The 18,056-nt window shown below is 39.4% G+C and overlaps 1 protein-coding gene across 1 annotated transcript in view; it reads right to left on the reverse strand.

Annotated features, from left to right (window-relative positions):
* Nucleotides 1-16,470: 16,470 nt before the first annotated feature.
* The window catches only part of psmd1 (proteasome 26S subunit, non-ATPase 1), a 34,747-nt gene continuing 33,161 nt past the window's right edge, over nucleotides 16,471-18,056 (reverse strand). Inside the window, exons 24-25 of the mRNA XM_042005903.1 lie at nucleotides 17,414-17,579; nucleotides 16,471-16,650 (exon numbers count right to left, since the gene is read on the reverse strand). Of these exons, the coding sequence (XP_041861837.1) occupies nucleotides 17,433-17,579 (147 nt within the window). The 3' untranslated portion in view covers nucleotides 16,471-16,650; nucleotides 17,414-17,432. The remainder of the gene's footprint in view (nucleotides 16,651-17,413; nucleotides 17,580-18,056) is intronic.

Below are 18,056 nucleotides of genomic sequence, written 5' to 3' on the forward strand. Positions count from 1 at the left end.
TGGAGTTAAAAGATTGGTTTGTGTGACTCCTGTTAATGCTACAAGATGCAGAAAAATTGAGCAGCTTCTGTATTAAAAATGGAGCAGAAGAATAATTAATAATAATTAAACTTTTATACCAGTGATCACCAACTCCAGTCCTTGACAGCCTCTGTCCTGCAGGTTTTAAAAGTTTACGTGCTGCAACACACCTGATTCAAAGCCTTAATTCTGCAGTAGGGAAACATCAAAAACCTGCAGGGCATTGGCTGTTGAAGATGGAGCTGGTGATCTCTGCTTTATATCTGTAGCAGCTGCTGGATTAGCTCGTGCTTTGCACAGTGAGAGATTTTTCCACACAGCAGCAGTGCTCTGCAGCATTAGTTATTGAGCTGAGTGGTTGGTTGCTGTGCAGGCTGTCTCATGCAACTCTTCACTGAACAACTAATCCTCATTGTTCATCATTCTGCTTGCAGAAATTAAAACGGATCACCCCTCTAGGATAAATGTCAGGTTCTGTTGACGGATACAGAAACTTTAATGAGCCCTTTGTTCCCACTTTATTCATGTAAGCTGATTGGCAAACTAAACTCAGCTGTGAGATGATGGATCCTGACAAAAACAAGAACGACAGACATAAGTTTAAAAGGTGAATATAGTTCTGAAATAATACTATTTCTTTAAAAGTTAGTATTATAGTATTTTTGCATGCACTTTGCAGAGGTGCAAGTATCAGCTGGAAGTGCATTAACCCCGTTGGCTACAAATATTGAGAAATTTCACTGAGCTCAAAACTGAGGAGTTTTTACCATTGACCAATACTTCAGAGTGTCGGTCTGCAGAGTGTCCACACGTGTCTGGAAATTCTGTAAAGGAGTGTGGTTTGAGAGAATGTCCAGGTTTAAAAACCATCAGGTGACTTCAATGAAATCTTTACATTTAAAATGAAGTTCTGCAAATTCAGTGAAATCGTTTTATACTGTTCTGTTGGATCTGTGATTTTCAGTTTTCAGTATACATTTTCAGCGTAAAGGGGAAACTTTGGCCAATCCAACATGGGATACAATTCTTGTACATTTTGTACAGATGCTTTTGAAATCTCAAGACAACAGAATATGAAGTTAGTGGTACTTGAATAATTAAATAAGCTTTTGTATATGCTGTTCTTTGTATCCTTTGATAATTATAGTCCATTTTATATTGCCTTTCTGTAAACCAGTATACATGTGCTGTATAATATACCTGTAATATGTAAAGACTTCGCTACACACAAAGGACTCTTTCTTCTTTGAACTTAAATTCTTTGTTTTTTTTTGGGGGGGGGGGGGGGGGATTGCTCTGCAGGAGCATGTTTGTCAGAGTAAATGAGAAGTCTTTACAGCTGGGTACCTAACAGAGAAAACAGCTTGGTTGAAAGTACTACAGATTTACACAAAACATGCCATTACGCTGCTGGTTTTGTCACTTTATGACTCGTAGCTGAAGTTAAAACAGCATGAGAATGGAGAAGGAAGGAGATTTAAGGGACTTTGACATGGCATGGCTGTTGGTACCACATGGGTGATCTACTGGGATTTTCTCACAACCATCTGAAAAAGAAAATATCCAGTGAGCAGTTGCTGTCTGAATGACAATACCTTGATGTCAGAGGAGAAATGGCAGACATTGTTGTAGATGATAGAAATGCAGCAGTAACTTAAATACCCACTGGTTACAACCAAAATATGCAGATTACCATCTCTGAACGCATAACACATCCAGCCATGAAGCAGGTAGGCTTGAAGACCACACCAGGTGCAGCAAAAAACAGCAAACTGAGGCTACAATTAACACAGATTCACCAAAATTTGGGAAATATTGCCTGACCCGATGCATCTCCATTTCAGCTGCAACGTTCAAATGGTAGGATCATAATTTGGTGTAAACAACATGACAACAAGGATCCATCCTGCCTTGTATAAGCAGTTCAGGCTGCTGGTGGTATAGCGTGGAGGATATTTTCTTGGTACACTTGGGGCCCTTCAGTACCTGAGCATTGTTAAAATGTCACAGCTTACTGGAGTATTGTTGGTGACCATGTCCATCCCTTTATGACCACAGTGTACCCATGTTTTGAATTCTACTTCCAGCAGGATAATAGATCATGTCACGAAGCTCAAATCACCTCAAACTGGTAGCCTGAAAATGACAGAGTTCATTGTACTTGTCCACAGTCACCAGATCTCAAGCTACTTGAGCAAAGATCAGAAGATTATCATCTTTGATGTGCAGCTGACACATTTGCAGCAACTGTATGATGTTATGTCAATAAGGACCACAGTCTCTGAGTAATGTTTCCAACACCTTGTTGAATCTGTCATGAAGAATTAAGACAGTTCTGAAGAAAGAAAAAAGGGGGTCCAACTCAGAACTAGAAAAGTTGACCCAATAAAGTGGCTAAAATTGTAGATAAATGTCTATTTTTCAGTGTATCACTCTTTTGGAGTTCTTTTAGCTAAGATACATTTTTTTCTTAATATCACTAAATCTTGAAGACATTTTCTAAATAATCTGAGTTGTCTGACTTTACAGCAAACAGCAGTGGAAACTGTGTCCAGCAGAGGGAGACCTGCTTTGACTGTGATAATGAAGTTGGTTCATACAGCCTAAAAATGCTGTTTGAGTCCTGAAAGGAAGCTTTCTGTTAATCTAGTTTTTTTCTCTTTTTTTCCCCACTTCAGTCATTATAATCAGACTAGATGGCTATAAACTTCTCCTGAGCTCTTTGGTAATGTCACAGAAAGTAAAGAAAGTACATCTTCTGTCTTTTCTGAGGTTTGTCAGATCAGAACATAATAATAATAATGAAAGATCATTTGGTTATTACATAAACACATCTTCAGATGAACATTAGCATGACATATTACACAGTTTTGTTCTAATTCTACAAAAACTTGCAGTACAGTCTTTACTGCCTCTGAAGGCAGAAAGGTGATACTAATCAAATGCACTTGATTCATTAATGATCATCAGGTAAGACCATCTGTATAAAAGCAAAGGTTGGAGCAGTTTGCTACTCTTGGTTAGGATCACTAGCCCTAACACTATGCCATGGAGGAAAGCAGTAATGATCATAGAAAAAGAAATGTTGCTTGGAAGCGTTAAGCTTGAAATGTTTTGGAGACCATCATTGTACATTACGAAATATTATTTACAAGTGGAAAGCATCTAAGACAATCCTCGAAGTAGTCAAGTTTAGCCTCATTTCAGTACTCTGCAATGCTCAGAGTACTTGTCGTAAACCCAAGAGCTACATCTCAGTCAACAGGCCTCAGCATGTTCAATGTTAAATTTTACACCAGTACAATATGTAGGGGTTGCAAGGAGAAAGTCTTTTCTCTAGTTCAAGTTTGCAAAAATTGCATTTGTTCCAAAGGTGTTATGGTGTTGTGGACAACGATCCCAAACAGCAGAAAATCTACACCAGAGTGGCTGAAAAAGTACAAGTGGAAATATAGCAGGGGCCCGAAGTCCAGACCTCATCCTGACTAAAATGCTTTAGTCGTAAATAAACAAATTCCTGCAAACCTCATTAAACCAAAGCAACACTGTCAGGAAAACTGGACCAATAATGTGAGAAACTGATGATGTTATTCAGAAAAAATACCTAATTACTTTATCAAAAGCTTTCAAATCATGAAGTGCACGTTTTCACACATTACTTCTGTATTTTTGCTTAGTGTTTGTCATATAAAAAATACTAGTGTTTTCTGCCATGTATTTTCACTCACCTAGGGCTTTATTTACCTAAATTGTAAAGCCTTGGTAAGCATCAGATCATTTTTACATGTCTTCCTGATACATGAAACCTTTAGGGTTTGCTTGTTTGAAGGCTGTATGAATTTTTTCTGTTATAATCCACGACGTCTTTCTGTCTGTTTTTAACTGTCACAGCAGATTAAGTGCACTTACACAGCTGCCTCAATAAGTTCAGCCAAGTCTATTTGACCTAAGCTGAGATAAAAAGATTGTTGCATATAAAGAATCTATTCATACTGCCTCAATCGCCCGTACATGCTCATCAATGACGTGAATCCTTTCCTATGCCATTAATTCGTTGCCCAGCCTCATTCTACCTTTAATAATTACAGTGTGTTTATTTTTGCAGCTGTGTAAAAGGAGGCACACAGGCCAGCAGTGCCCACCACTCTGAATGAGCTAAAAAGCATATGTGCGTGTGTGAGTGTGTGTGTACAGTAGGCAAACATATGTGTTTAGTCTGCTGCAAACTAATGTTCCTGAGAACAAATCACAATCATAATTCACCTCAACACTACTGGACACACTTCTGATAAATAGAGAGCACAACCTCTGAAACATAACGTGCAGGTTAACTGTTACCAGCTCCATCCGGCTCCAACTGTCCTGTCCGTGCTGCAGCTCCAGTCTGACATTTAACTGAAGGTAGGGCGGGCTGACAGCAGTAAAGAAAGGAGCAAATGGAAATGTGTAGCTCAGCTGTGGCTGCAAGAGATTGAAACAGACGTTTCTTTATGCACTTTATTCCCATGGAGGCTGTTATGAGACTTGCGTTTAATTCTCAGAAAGAAGAAAGACCATCAACAACTTCGGTTTAGAGGTGGCCCTTCATCTCACAAATTCCCACCTGGAAGTCATACTGGAAATGTGTGATCTATGTTGCAAGGCAAGGCAAGTTTATTTGTATAGCATATATCATGTGCAAGACAATTCAAGAGGCTTTACATAAAACATTAAAAGCATTACAGCGAGGTGCAGGAAGCATTAAAAAAGTACATTAAAACAACCTTTAAAAAGTAATTAAAAAAGGTAAATAAAAGCAGAAAAATAAAATGCAAGAAACAAAAGTTCCAGTGTGAGGAATTAACAGTTGCTTTGGTAAAAGGCAGCAAATAGAAAAGTTTTAACCCTGGTTTAAAACTGCTGAGTCAGCAGACCTGCAGTTTTTTTTGGGACTTTGTTCCACATGTAAGGAGCATGGAAGCTAAATGCTGCCTCTCCACGTTTAGTTCTGACTCTGGGAACAGAAAGTAAACCTGACCCTGATGACCTGAGGGATCTGGTTGGTTCATAACGAACCAGAAGATCCTGAATGTATTTTGGTCCTAAACTATTCAGTGCTTTGTAAACTAACAGCAGGATTTTGAAGTCAATTCTTTGACAGACAGGAAGCCAGTGTAAAGATCTGAGGACTGGAGTTATATGATCTACTTTCCTGGTCTTAGTGAGGACTCAAGCAGCAGCGTTCTGGACTAACTGCAGCTGTTTGATGGACTTTTTAGGGAGACCTGTGAGGACAGTGTTGCAGTAGTCCAGTCTACTAAAGATAAATGCATGGACATGTTTTTCTAAATTCTGCTGAGTCATCAGTCCTTTAATCCTCGATATGTTCTTTAAGTGATAATAAGCTGACTTCACAACTGTCTTAATATAACTGCTAAAATTCAGGTCTGAGTCCATAACCACTCCCAGATTTCTGGCTTGGTTGTTAGTTTTGAACTTTGCTGTTTGTAGTACTGACTTTTAATCTTTCTTCTTTGGCTCCAAAAACTATTATTTCAGTTTTGTCTTCATTTCCACATCCAATCTTTAATTTAATCAGTGCAGCTGATCTAAGTTTGGATCGTACTATAGTCTTCTGGTGAGATGGTTATGTAGATTTTTGTGTCATCAGCATAGTTATGGTAACACATTTAGTTGTTTTTCATAACTTAACAGCGTGGCAGCATGTAGATGTTAAACAGCAATGGCCCCAGGATGGAGCCTTGAGGAACCCCACATGTTATTTTGGTTCACTCAGATTTATAGTTGCCTATAGACACAAAGTAGTTCCTGTCTTTTAAAGTGAACTTAGACCAATTAATTGCAGTGCCAGAAAGTCCTACCCAGTTTTTCAGCCAGTCTAGTAAGATGTTATGATCGACCATGTCAAATGCAGCACTGAGATCCAGCAGTACCAGGACTGAAATGTTTCCACTATCTGTGCTCAGGCGGATGTCATTTAAGACCTTAACTAGAACAGTCTCAGTGCTGTGGTGTGGCAAAAAACCTGACTAGTGGACACCAAAACAGTTATTTATTGTCAGGAAGTTGTGTAGCTGTTGAAAGACAGCTGTTTCTATAATCTTACTAAGAAAGAGGAGGTTTGATATTGGTCTGTAGCTGCTCATTTATGAGGAGTCTAGTTTTTTCTTTTTCAGTAGTGACTTAATGACAGCTGTTTTTAGGGTCTGAGGCAAAACACCTGAAAGCAGAGACATGTTTACAATCTGTAAGATATCTAAGGCCATGCATCCTGAAACATTCTTAAAAAACCCAGATGGCAGGCAGTCAAGACAGCAAGTGGTGGTTTTCAGATAGCCAGTGATCTCATTCAGATTTTTAGAACTGATTGGAGAAAACCGATCCAGTTAGATAGAAGTTCTGGTGTTACTGACACGGGAGGATTAGTTAGTCTGTCAACAGTAATGAACAAAGCGTGAACATTAAGATAAGATCAGATAAAATAAGATAAGATAAGATAAGATAAGATAAGATAAGATAAGATAAGATAAGATAATCCTTTCTTTGTCCCACAGTGGGGGACATTATTGCTGTTCTTAGCAATGATGTCAGAAAAGAAAGATCGTTTTTCATCTCTGAGCTCCAGATTGCAAAACATTTTAGGGTTACAAGTTATTCTTTTCCATTGGAATCAAATTAAGTTTTGAAATAACTGAGAACTAGATGATGAATGAGCACTTTGCATGATGCAATTGAAAATTAAAGGCTAAATAATTAGGATTTTTTCTGGAAAAATAATTTAAAATGTTCTCATTTGTTGCGAGGGATAAAAGGAAGCTTCCCTATAAAGAATCTGTCTCCCTACATTAACAATGTTTTTGTCATGTTTTTCTTCTTTCAAAGTAAGAGTTGCGTGATGGAATAACTTGAGTGCACTGTGTAGCTCTTTCCTACTTCCTGGTTCATTAACCAATCATATGCGACTCCCCACAGTTTTGTTTACACTTAATTTATGCTAACGTGCTAGCATTGCAAAGCATAGCAACTTACTGTGTGTGCATCATCTCGGCTCGTCATCGTGATGTTTGCTGGTGCTATGTTCTCGTTCCTCCATAGACTGTATATAAATGAACCGTCCTCTCACAAACCGACAACAAGCGTGAAACTCTCCAAGTGGGAGGGTGGAGGGAGGAAACACGCTCTCCGTGTTTTTCTCTTTCGACACAGTTGCAGTTCTGATTTAAAAACATTAGGTGTCAGTTCTACTTATTTTGCTCTTAAATGAATCTGACTGATGCTAGCTGCTAGCCTGTAATGAAAGTTAAGAAGAATTCAAAACAAAACAATGATGACTATTTTTTTAATTACAGAACTTCACATTATCCTGCTGAAATAACCTTCAGAAAAAATGCATCTCCTTGATGGTGGCATATGTCTTCAAAATCCAACATGCATCTATATAACAATTATACCTTCACGCTTATGCAAGTGACCCAGTGCAATTAATGCCATGGATACCCCCATATGATTGTAAACACTGATCCTTTTACTTATATCAGCCTTATCTCTAACATGTACTGTATAACCAGACATCGGTTCTTTTCCAGCTGAAATGTGGAATCAAAGTCTGACTGCAGAACAAACACACACTGTCTTTCTATCCTTTAATTATTATTGTTATTATTAATTCATTCATTTCTTATACTGCTTATTCTACTTCAGGGTTGCGGGAAAGCTGGAGCACATCCCAACAATTAGCAAGGTACACTCTACACAGATCACTGGTTCATTGCAGGGCCAACAAACAACCACTCGTGATCACTCATTGGGAAAATTTAGGGTGACCAATTTATCCAAACATCCAAATATGCAAACTCCACTGTTTAAACCCATCCCCAGCCAAGGCCCAAACCAGCAACCCTCTTGCTGTGAGGCTGCAGTGCTAATCACCACATCACCGTGCAGCCCATTGGGTTTTTCTTTCCATCAAGGTGTTTTGCACCAAAAAAACTTAGTTCAGAGTTCATATCAAAATACCCATCAATATGTGGGTTTGTACTTGTCATATGGATTCACATTATATTTTTGGATCAACCTGAGGTCTGTGTTGAATGAAAATGGTTTCCAAAAGAACTTCCAAGGCCTTTTTGGCTGTTGATAATGGAAGGGCAGTTTCCCACACAGAGCTGCCAGAGGGCTGAAACAGTGATTTCCATTGTTAAACTTTACACACTGAGATTATTATCTGCTGTAAATGCTGAAAGACCACTTTTCTTTGCAATCTTGCACTAAGCCCTTTTTTTTCTAAATGTTTTGATGATTTTCTGACTGAGCTTGGCACAAAGTATTAAGCCATGACCCATCCATGCTTGGAAAGTCCAAACCTTTGGTGGCAGCTCCTTTTATACCCAATCCTGACACCCTCACCTGTCATATCTTAATCCACTGATTGGATAACCTGCCAGGACTGTGTTACTTGTATATAATTAAATATTTCTTTGCTTATCTCCCAACCTTGTTTGAGTATTGCTTTGGCATTTAATCTTAAATTAGTCTAGATATATTAATTTTTTAAGTACTATGAAGTTGGTCAGTGAACACAGAAAATAATCTCTTTGATCTAAAATGTTACAGGTTAAATTTTTTTCCAATTTTCCTGGAAATGGGGTTTATACATATGATTAGACTTTAAAGGTCACGCAATGCGTGGCACCCTTTCCCATCTGGGCTGTGCATCGAACACTCTGGACTCTATGAGTTAGCCTCCAAGCCTTTTCCAGGAAGTCTGTGGTCTGATCGCCTGTGGAGAAATGAAGGGCCGCCGCTGGAGACGTTTCCCTTCATAAAAACACCATGTGAACAAACGCTGAGAGGGCCAAGCCCCATTAATGCTGCTTCGACTGCCAGGGCCCAAACTGTTGAGCACATTCATGTTAACAAGTCCCCACGTCCAGTGATGACTGAAAACTCATTTTCTTTAAACAAATAAAAAGGCTGGTGTTGTGGGATGAGATCATTTCACTTACTTCCAATGCCACAAGTATTTTATTGATTTCATCTTAGGTGTTTGGATTTGCTTCACATCAACATGCTGACATATTAATATTTTACTGTGTGATCTGCAAGTTGGGTCATAACTTTGAGTTCAGGGCTCCTGTCCAGATGTTTCCTTTGTTATGCTGCTACTGAGTGACTGAGATAATCAACTTAGAAGATCATGCAGTGAAAATGCAGATAAATGTGTTTGAGTAAAAGGAAAACATCATACTACTATTAGCAGCCAGTTCAGGTTTTCATTTAGTTTGTTAATTTAATTAATAACAGGCTTAGTTATGGTTTTTGATGTGTAGAAATATATCTTGAGAAACATGCTACCTAGATGAAAACACACAAGTGAGAGCAAAATTTTAAGTGAATCGTGCATGAGGAAGAAGCCTTTAATGTTGTTACTGCCTGATGTTTAGCTGATTTTAATTAAGATTGGTGCCATAAATTTTACAAGCTCATCTTCTGGTTTGTAAAAACTATGAAAGGAAACTTTCAAATGAATTACAAGCATCTCAAATTTTTCCTTAAGTGTGCAAGATCCAACACAGCTGCATGAAAGAGTAGTTTAAGGTTTGAAGAACAATGCAGGGGGAGAGCGAGTCCCCTCAAACCCCACTGTCTGTTAAAGAAATGCCTTAAACATTTGTTCCACACGGAACAATTGTGGTCTCTAAATCCTCTGCCAAGAGCTCTGATGTTTACGGCGCCTGCACTCACATCGAACAAAAAGGCTCAGGTTTCATATTTTGGTGCAGCCTTGTGATGAAAATCCAAACAGTCCTGCCTGTATTTTCTAAATGCTGATGATGAATGGACAGACGGCATGAATAGGTGCAGTGTTATGAGTACACATTGTTTGTACCACAGTATCTTCACAGTAAAGTGTGAGACAACGTGTACCAGTGTGTTGTACCATGCACCACCTTCACCAGCCTGCAGATCCACGCTTCACTCTCCAGAAATTATGCTTGTTTAGTTTATGTCTCAACAGCCTGTATTCCCTGAATGACCAGACCTGGATGCCTCCACTAGATTTTTTTTTCCTCCCAAGTGAAGCTTCCCCAGAGGGCAGTGCTCCACGCCACGGTGAGCAGTCATCCGTCAGGCTTTCCAACAGGTTTCCCAGCTTCTGCTGCTCCTCAAACAGGTCTGGAGTCCAGCTGTTCTGACACCCAGAGGAGCTAAGATTAACAGGACTGAATGCACTATGAGTCTGTTCAGGCAGCGAGATCCCAGAGGTCAGATTAATGACCTTTGTAGACAGACCAGAACTGGCCAAATTCCCCAAACCAGCTGCAAATTTGTATAAAAGTAAATTACACACAAGTTTCTATAAACAGCTACTGTTGTGAGACAGTTAAACAAGCTTTTTTCTTTCCTGTCAACAAATCACATGATGAAGCCAAAACGTCTCATGTTGTGTTTGTATCAAATTCTGATGTTCTTACTCCATTGTTATCCAGATGCTACAACATGTAATCAGTCAGATCCCTGAGTATTTAGACAGTGAAGCAGTTTTTCTAGTCTGGTGTCTGCACACCACATCACTGGATTTTAGAAAGCATAAAAGATGGAATTAAAATGTAGACTCTCAGTTTAAATTCAACCCATTAACAAATATGTGGTATTAATAGTTGAAGAAACAGTTGCTGTTTATTTTTTCACTTAATACGATTCATGTACAGACTCAAAAGTCATAATAAATGATTTCATGATCATATCTTCCCTTTCCCCCTATACTGCATGACAGAACTGTCTCTGTCTTGATCTTTATGGGGACAACTGAATGAGCCCCATGTTGCTCCAGGTATAGTGCTCTTTCACCACTAAAAACTCAGTCCACAGTTTGAGTCTGTCTCATAAGGAAACACTCACTTGTCTAAAAAAAAAGTTTTAATCTGTGGCTGGAAAAAGTCCCCTCAAATGATTTCCTGTACCATTTACAATTGTTAAAGCAATCTTTACTTTATGCTGTAGCACAATTTATTTTCAATTTTTTTAAATTAACTGCTTTAAATTTTATATCAACATTTAATAATTTTGTGGTGCAGAAATTCTGAAGAATTTGCCTTTTTTAAGTTCATTTTCAGCTCTCTCTACACTAAGTATTTTGCCCATAGAGCAAGTTGATCAAGTTCCAACACCATCTTTATACAACTAATGATTAGTTAATGGTTAATTGCCCAAAGCAGTGTCTTAAAACCTGAATTTAAATTCAAATAAAAAAAAATCCAAAAAGCCAAATCTTAATTAACGACTATTAAAACCACGAGACCATGTTCTAAAATCTGTAGGAATTCATGCATTTTTCAGACAAAAACTACTTTACCGTCAGTCCTTTCAGTATTTGTGTGAATCACATTTAACAGCTCATAACCATACGTACTTAAATATTTTAGGTGTGATGAAGTCACGATTATGTAAAAAGTCTGAAACAGATTTTACTTTGCAAACGTTTGCCTGGTTTTCTGGCATCGGTTATAGTTTCTTTTATCTGTTGGGGAGATTCCTGCCTTTGTCTCCAAAGTTTCATGCAGCTCAGAACAAAACAGAAAACGGCTTCAAGAAGGTAATTATTCAATGAAGTGCTGCTTTGGACTTAAATGTAGAGCTCAGAATTGCCACTTGTCCTGCACAGCAGCTGCTGCTGACAGTTGCCAGCAACCATAGGGAACAATATATAACTCTTCATAACTGTTTTGACGTCAGTCATTTGTCTTGGGTTCAAAAGGGCCAAGCGAATGTCAGCGCTGTAAACTGTAGTCACAGGAGCCGGGTGTGATTTAGTAAACAGGCAGCCATGTGGCAGCAAGGCTGAGAACGTGCTGTATGTTCCCAAAGATGCCCTTCAAGAGTCAGAAACAACCTGTGATGCGTCGACATGGAGTGCTTCCTACAACTTAACATTTACAGGCTGTCTGCTGCATCAGTACAGACTGTAAAAAAAAAAAAAAAAAGTAAAATATCTGTCATATTCCATCAGCTGGGGAGCCAGAGAAGTACTGTGAATTTTTTTTATTTTTTGAAAAACCAAGTTATAAAGTTCCACAATGAGGATACCTTTACTTACACATGAGATCTTTTGTTTTATTTTGGCTTTAATGTTTAATGAAAGGCATTAGCACATAAATGAACAATGAAATGACCCATCGATACAATCAACAACTGCAAAAATACAAAAGTATTAGTCTAATAATGACAGAAATTTGATGTTAGTTAATTGGTTTTGTAATAAAATGTTATGGGAGATTCTTGTATTTAGTCATCATGCCATGTAATAAAATGACAAATCACCAATAAAACATTTTATCTAAAATATGTTTTATTGATCTCAACTGGGAAATTTGTCCTGTAGCTTTCACCAGGAGGAGTGTGATGCCTGGTATTCTGGTTTCAATGGAGTAGTTTGGGTTTGTGTTTTTGCTCAAGGACCCACAGTGGTTCTTCTGTGTTGCCAGTCCAGGGACATGAACCCAGGTTCTCCAGCCTCAAATCCACGTCTTTAACAACAAAAACCCTTTTAGCAGCCAACACTATACGTACACTAAATTTAGTGAAATAGTAACTATTTACACTTTAGTCATCCCAAATAAGAAACTAGCCTCTGTATTTGTCCCCTGTTTAGGTTTACCAGAGAGCAGTGGGCTGCCATATTTCGACATTTGGGGTTAAGGTAGAGGATACACAGCTGTAGGTTTAAGGCTCACAGTAGATACTCGATGAGGTCAAGAAATTGTCTGCAGACCTGTGAGACAGAATTTGTTTTAGGAAACTGATGTGTTCAGCATTTTTCTTTCACGTCTTTTGTTTTTGTTATCATCAATCCAAACTACTGTTGGTGAGGTTTCTGTGAATTGACTAATTGGTTTCTTTCCTCTGCAGCAGCAGGAGGAAACTGAATGAAGGGACTTGATGTCTTTGTTTAATCCAACTATGGATTTATTACTTTGAGTTCTTTGAGGACAGAGATGAAACGATGTAAATAAAACTATACTAAAAAAAAAAAAGGAAGCAAAGGGTAATAAAGGGAAAAACCAATAAATGTATTTTTGAAATTCATTTGGGAGCTACTGTGACAGGAACTTGTATCATATATCCTCCACACTGTATTGTTGTAGGCCTCTATCTCGTCTCCATCAGAGATTGATGAAAATTTGTGCTGCTGGCCACTGAGGCCAAAATCCACAACCTCCCCAGTTTGTTCATGGGGAACATCCAGGGCTCCATCATGGACCACCAGCACATCACTCGCTGGCCCTTGAGTCCTGCCAGGAAGTCACTGGCTGACCTGACCAATGAGCTCTCTGGTGGGTCTTGTTTGCTTTAACAGTGCTGCTGACCCTCCATCCTTTTCATCAACACAGTCACCATCGCGGCATCCACAGATGGTGACTACACGCTCCGTCTGCTCGGTTTCTCTGCTTCCTAAACAGCTGGTTCACTGGTTTGCTGACAGACTTACCTTCTCTCCACATCCAGAGAGCCAATTTTTTCCTTTTATGGGGATTTGTAGTTCTCATTTAAAGATTTTGGAGGTGCAAAATTACTAAAAGATGCTGTTTTATGAGCACATGACTGAGAAATTCCTAAATTCTGATTCTATCTTCACAGGAAATCCAGGTAGGTGAGAAGAAGAAAAATTCAGAATTCTTAAATTCTGAGGAAAATATTAATTTTGATTCAAAGAAATTTCAGTATCTGTGGTGTCAAAACAGGCGACAATTGCGCTGAACATTAATGCACTGGTGAGTATGATGCTTATGATGAGAGGATCATCTAAAACTGATGGAGAAACTTTTAAACATTCTTGGCTGAGTGACTGATTCATGTCAGCTGTTTGTCTGCCAGGTGGAGAAACTGAGGAATGAGGGGGAGTATGGGGAAGTATGAAAACTATGAAATCCAGCTTTGAACTGAGGCAGATGTTCCACATATCTTCAGATAACCCCATCTATGATTTAGTGAGATGTTCTGGAAGTGAAGACGGAGGCGGACCTCGACTCATGTTAGCTGGAAACAAGGATGGAAACGGGAAGGGGGGAAGGGTTTTTAAGCATGACTAAAGATTCCCTCCTGTATGGATACACAGCGTTACCGCACCTTTAGGAATGTGGTCCTGTAACAGAAAGCTGTGAACTCTATATTTAGGACGTGCTGGATGTGACCGAGCAGGCTCTACATGCCGAGCAACAGTGATGATAGATTTGGTGTTTAAGGTCAAAGTTGGACCTCAGAGGAGTGTTTTCCTCTCTGTGCTCTACATCAAAACTTTGATCCCAGACAACAAAGATGAGGGGAAAAAAAGGAAATGCTGTGGAGTCAGTAACCTTGTTAAATAGTTGGCCATGACCAAGTTTGTGGGAATGTGAAGGGAGGAACTGATTAGACTATATGTCTGGCCAAAATGTACATGGGCTAGTTGCGTGATTGGAGAGAACAAGCTGCAAATCATGTCTGACAGCCGCTCAGTTCAGATGTTTTTCCACCAGCCTTACGCACTGAAAGTCAAATGAGTGGCATTCCAACACGTGATGCAGAAAACAACTGCCTGTGTTATTTCCTCAATGATTCCCAAACCACTTTTCCACAGGAAGCTTCATTTACCAAAAACCATCACACTTAGAGTCAGGAAAACGTTTGAAGACAATAAAATTGATCCTATGCTGAAGACCAAAAACCACAATATAATAAAACAAATTCCTCTAAAGCATAGTCTCTTCACAAGGTGAAGTTTTTACCTATGATAGAGAGTTGGGACATATTTCTCCCTCAAATGTTTGGTTTCTATAAGGCAGATTTTAAGGGACATTAAGGAGGACAGAAAAAAAAAACCTCCACAACAAAGAAATTTGTGTATTCATCGATCAGCCATAACATCATAACCACATGCTTAATGTGGCAAAGGGAGAGCAGGCCTCTGCTGACTGATTCAAGTTTCATGAAGCAGCTTCGATCCTGCGCTCTAGATGACTCTTTCAAATTTCCTCCATTAAGCTGACAACTTGTTTTGGTATTTTAATGGTTAAGGTGGTGTTGGGGTAAGTGTTCCCCAACATAGTGTAATATTTTGCTGGCCACTTCAGGAATTTTAACTTAAGAGGGGTAGCTTTGCATTTTTCTGTTGCTTGTATTAATAGTTTATTTTTAGTGATTTTTATCTGTAGTAGAAAAAAAACCCCAAAAACTATGAAGGCATTTTGAATTTCACCTGTGTGCACATAATCGGACCAGTGAAGGTCTGGATAAAACGTGTGAGAGCGTAATGAGGCGTTTTGTACCAGGACGTTAGTAACACATTCTTTGGACCTTGTGGAGTCTTTGTGACTCGGGCTCGCTTCCCACAGATGCCATCAGGTTGGTAACTGAGCGATTAGGAGGTGAACTCAGATTCTTTGAACCATTTTTTTTTCCTGCCCCCACTGGCGTCCTGATGGGGGAGGAGGAGGCGGCTGCTGCAGGGGAGTACTGTGATCATTATGGAGGTGTGAGTGTTGTGCAAAGTCGTTCAGATACAGGTGGATTTACCAGCCAGTGGCTGAGTGTTGTATTTAGCAGTTGCTATTTTACACATTTATAATCTTAACATTACTGGCGACCTGTCCAAGATGTACCTGACAGCAGCTGGTATAGGCTTCAGCTCCCAAGTACTGAAATTAACAGGTATAGACAGTGCATGAATGGATCATTTTAAAATCTTATGTATATTTTTACAATTCAAAAACGACCAAACTATTGAGCCATTAATGTTTTGTATGAAAATATATACACATATATGTCAGAAATGCTGTTAGTTCATAATTCAAATTTGTTAGACGTTCATAGTCGACTCCTCTCTGAACAGCGTCATCTTGTTGGTGAGTATAAGCGGGTCAGCTATGTGCCAAACATCCTCTTTCACCCAGCGTGGGGAGTTCAGATGAGAAAGAGGAGGTGCTCAGAGCATCTGCCAACTGATTACTTAGATTTAGGGACCTTTATACACCAAGCTGACATTCAGCGAGTGTATAAGGGAGTGTTAATGTGTCAGTGACAAAAATGTTTAAGAAGATCAGTTACAGCTTGCAGATTTTGAAAATATTTAGAACCAATGCAAGAGCTGCAGGAAATAGTTTTAATAGCTTCTTTAGTTTTAAGAAACTACATAAACTAATGATACCCTCAGGGGACAGCAAGTATAACACCATCGTCAATGGAAGCTTTCTTCTCTGCTCAAACAGATCGCACATTTTTGTAGTAGGACAATATTTTACCATTTGCCTTAAAGCACACTTCTCTGCCACCCGCTGCTGTTTAGCATTTGTACAGCAGACAGACTGCAGCAGCTGCTGCAGAGTGCTGAAAATGTAAACCAGTTCCACTGTATGGGAGTTTCACCATGCCTGGTGAAATATCCACTGAAATAAACACTCACTCTCCAGCCTCCAATATATATATTTTTTTTATTGAACAGACTGAAAATTATACAATATGAGAGTGTAAAACATTCACTATGTGGCAAATGAGCAGAAAATAAACGTGTAAAAGGAGGTGAAGCAGGGAGGTGGATGGATACACAGATACACAAAGGGGACCGAGATGAAGGGATCTCATGTCTTCAAATGCCTGAAGAGGAAAGAAAAAAAAGGAGAAAGGAGTGATATGTTAGCAAAATAATCTAAGCAAATTCCTTCAAAAAGTCCACAGACATCAGGAAACAAAAGTTTCTGAATTTAAAGCTACTAATAAAACAAGTGAATCACAAATGCTAACAGGACCATCAGTCATGTCAGAAGACATCACATAAGTCTTGACTCCAGCTCTTCAGAGACAGGCAGAAGCCCTTGAAGTTGCTCACAGACCAGACATCAGATTTAGGACTGTGACTGGAGATATTTGGAGACCTGAGGCTGAACCTTCTGTAACTGCAACCGACTGGCCCCTTACACTGTCTGCAGCATCCAAACCAAACCCATGAAGTCAGTCTGCAGTGATTTCTGCAGCGTTCAATCTGTCAAACAGCACTTGAACCTTACAAAGAAATTAAATACCGTATTATATACGGGGGCCCTAATTTGGTTATTGGCACCTCATCGGTCTCGTAACGTACAACAGCCAACGTGGGAGGCAGACGGCGACAGTCCAACACAAACAACAAGCAGGCAGGAACCATTTAGCACCCAGTGCTGGTGGCCAGTTCAGTGGGAGGGTTTGCCCTCTGAGCTGCCGTTTGGAGATGGCAGGGATGTTTACATTCTTTGGGCAACGATGAGTGAAACACAGTTAAGCTTTTAAACAAGAGCACAGGCAACACGTGTATTATCATGCAACATAACTTCCTATGAAGGGGACATCTGATGGCTGACAGGAAGGATTTGTGTGAACACACCTTTGCTCTGGGAGCATTTCTACTCATCAATGTACTCGAAAGGCTCAGGGGGCTCAGGCTCCTGTTCTTCCTCCTCTATTTTGGGTCCATGAGCTGAGACGGGCTCCACCAGCTCCTCCTCTTCCTCGCTGGTGTCCTTCAAGATGATGATCCCACCTGTATGCAGCTGGTGACAGACAGACAGAATTAGTAACAGTGCTGAACAAAATTCAAGTATACTTGTTAATCAGGGCAACCACAGAGACGGGGCCTTGAAACGACTCACCCCCGTCTCTACAGTTCATCTGGGATTGATAAATCCAGGTGTATAAATCAAGCCCCACACAAAGATGTGAAGCTTAATGAGTTTTTTTTTTTTTTCTTTACACCCAAATGTCAGACACACCAGAAAAAGAAGAAGAAAAAAAAAAACAAAGCAGAGACATTTCCACAGGAAACATAATCTCCATAAAATATACTTTTACAAATTCCTTGACAATGAACAGATTTAGACTTTTAGACTGTAAAATCTCCTCTCTTCCTAAACTCGCCTCTGAATCAAAAACAAATCCTTAAAAGGAAGGCAGCATTACCAAACTTTAGACAAGATTTTGGCACTCCATCGGGTCCACCGTACAATGTAATACCCTGAGCTTTCCTTGCT

The sequence above is a fragment of the Melanotaenia boesemani genome, chromosome 14, assembly GCF_017639745.1.
Source record: "Melanotaenia boesemani isolate fMelBoe1 chromosome 14, fMelBoe1.pri, whole genome shotgun sequence".
NCBI lineage: Eukaryota > Metazoa > Chordata > Actinopteri > Atheriniformes > Melanotaeniidae > Melanotaenia > Melanotaenia boesemani.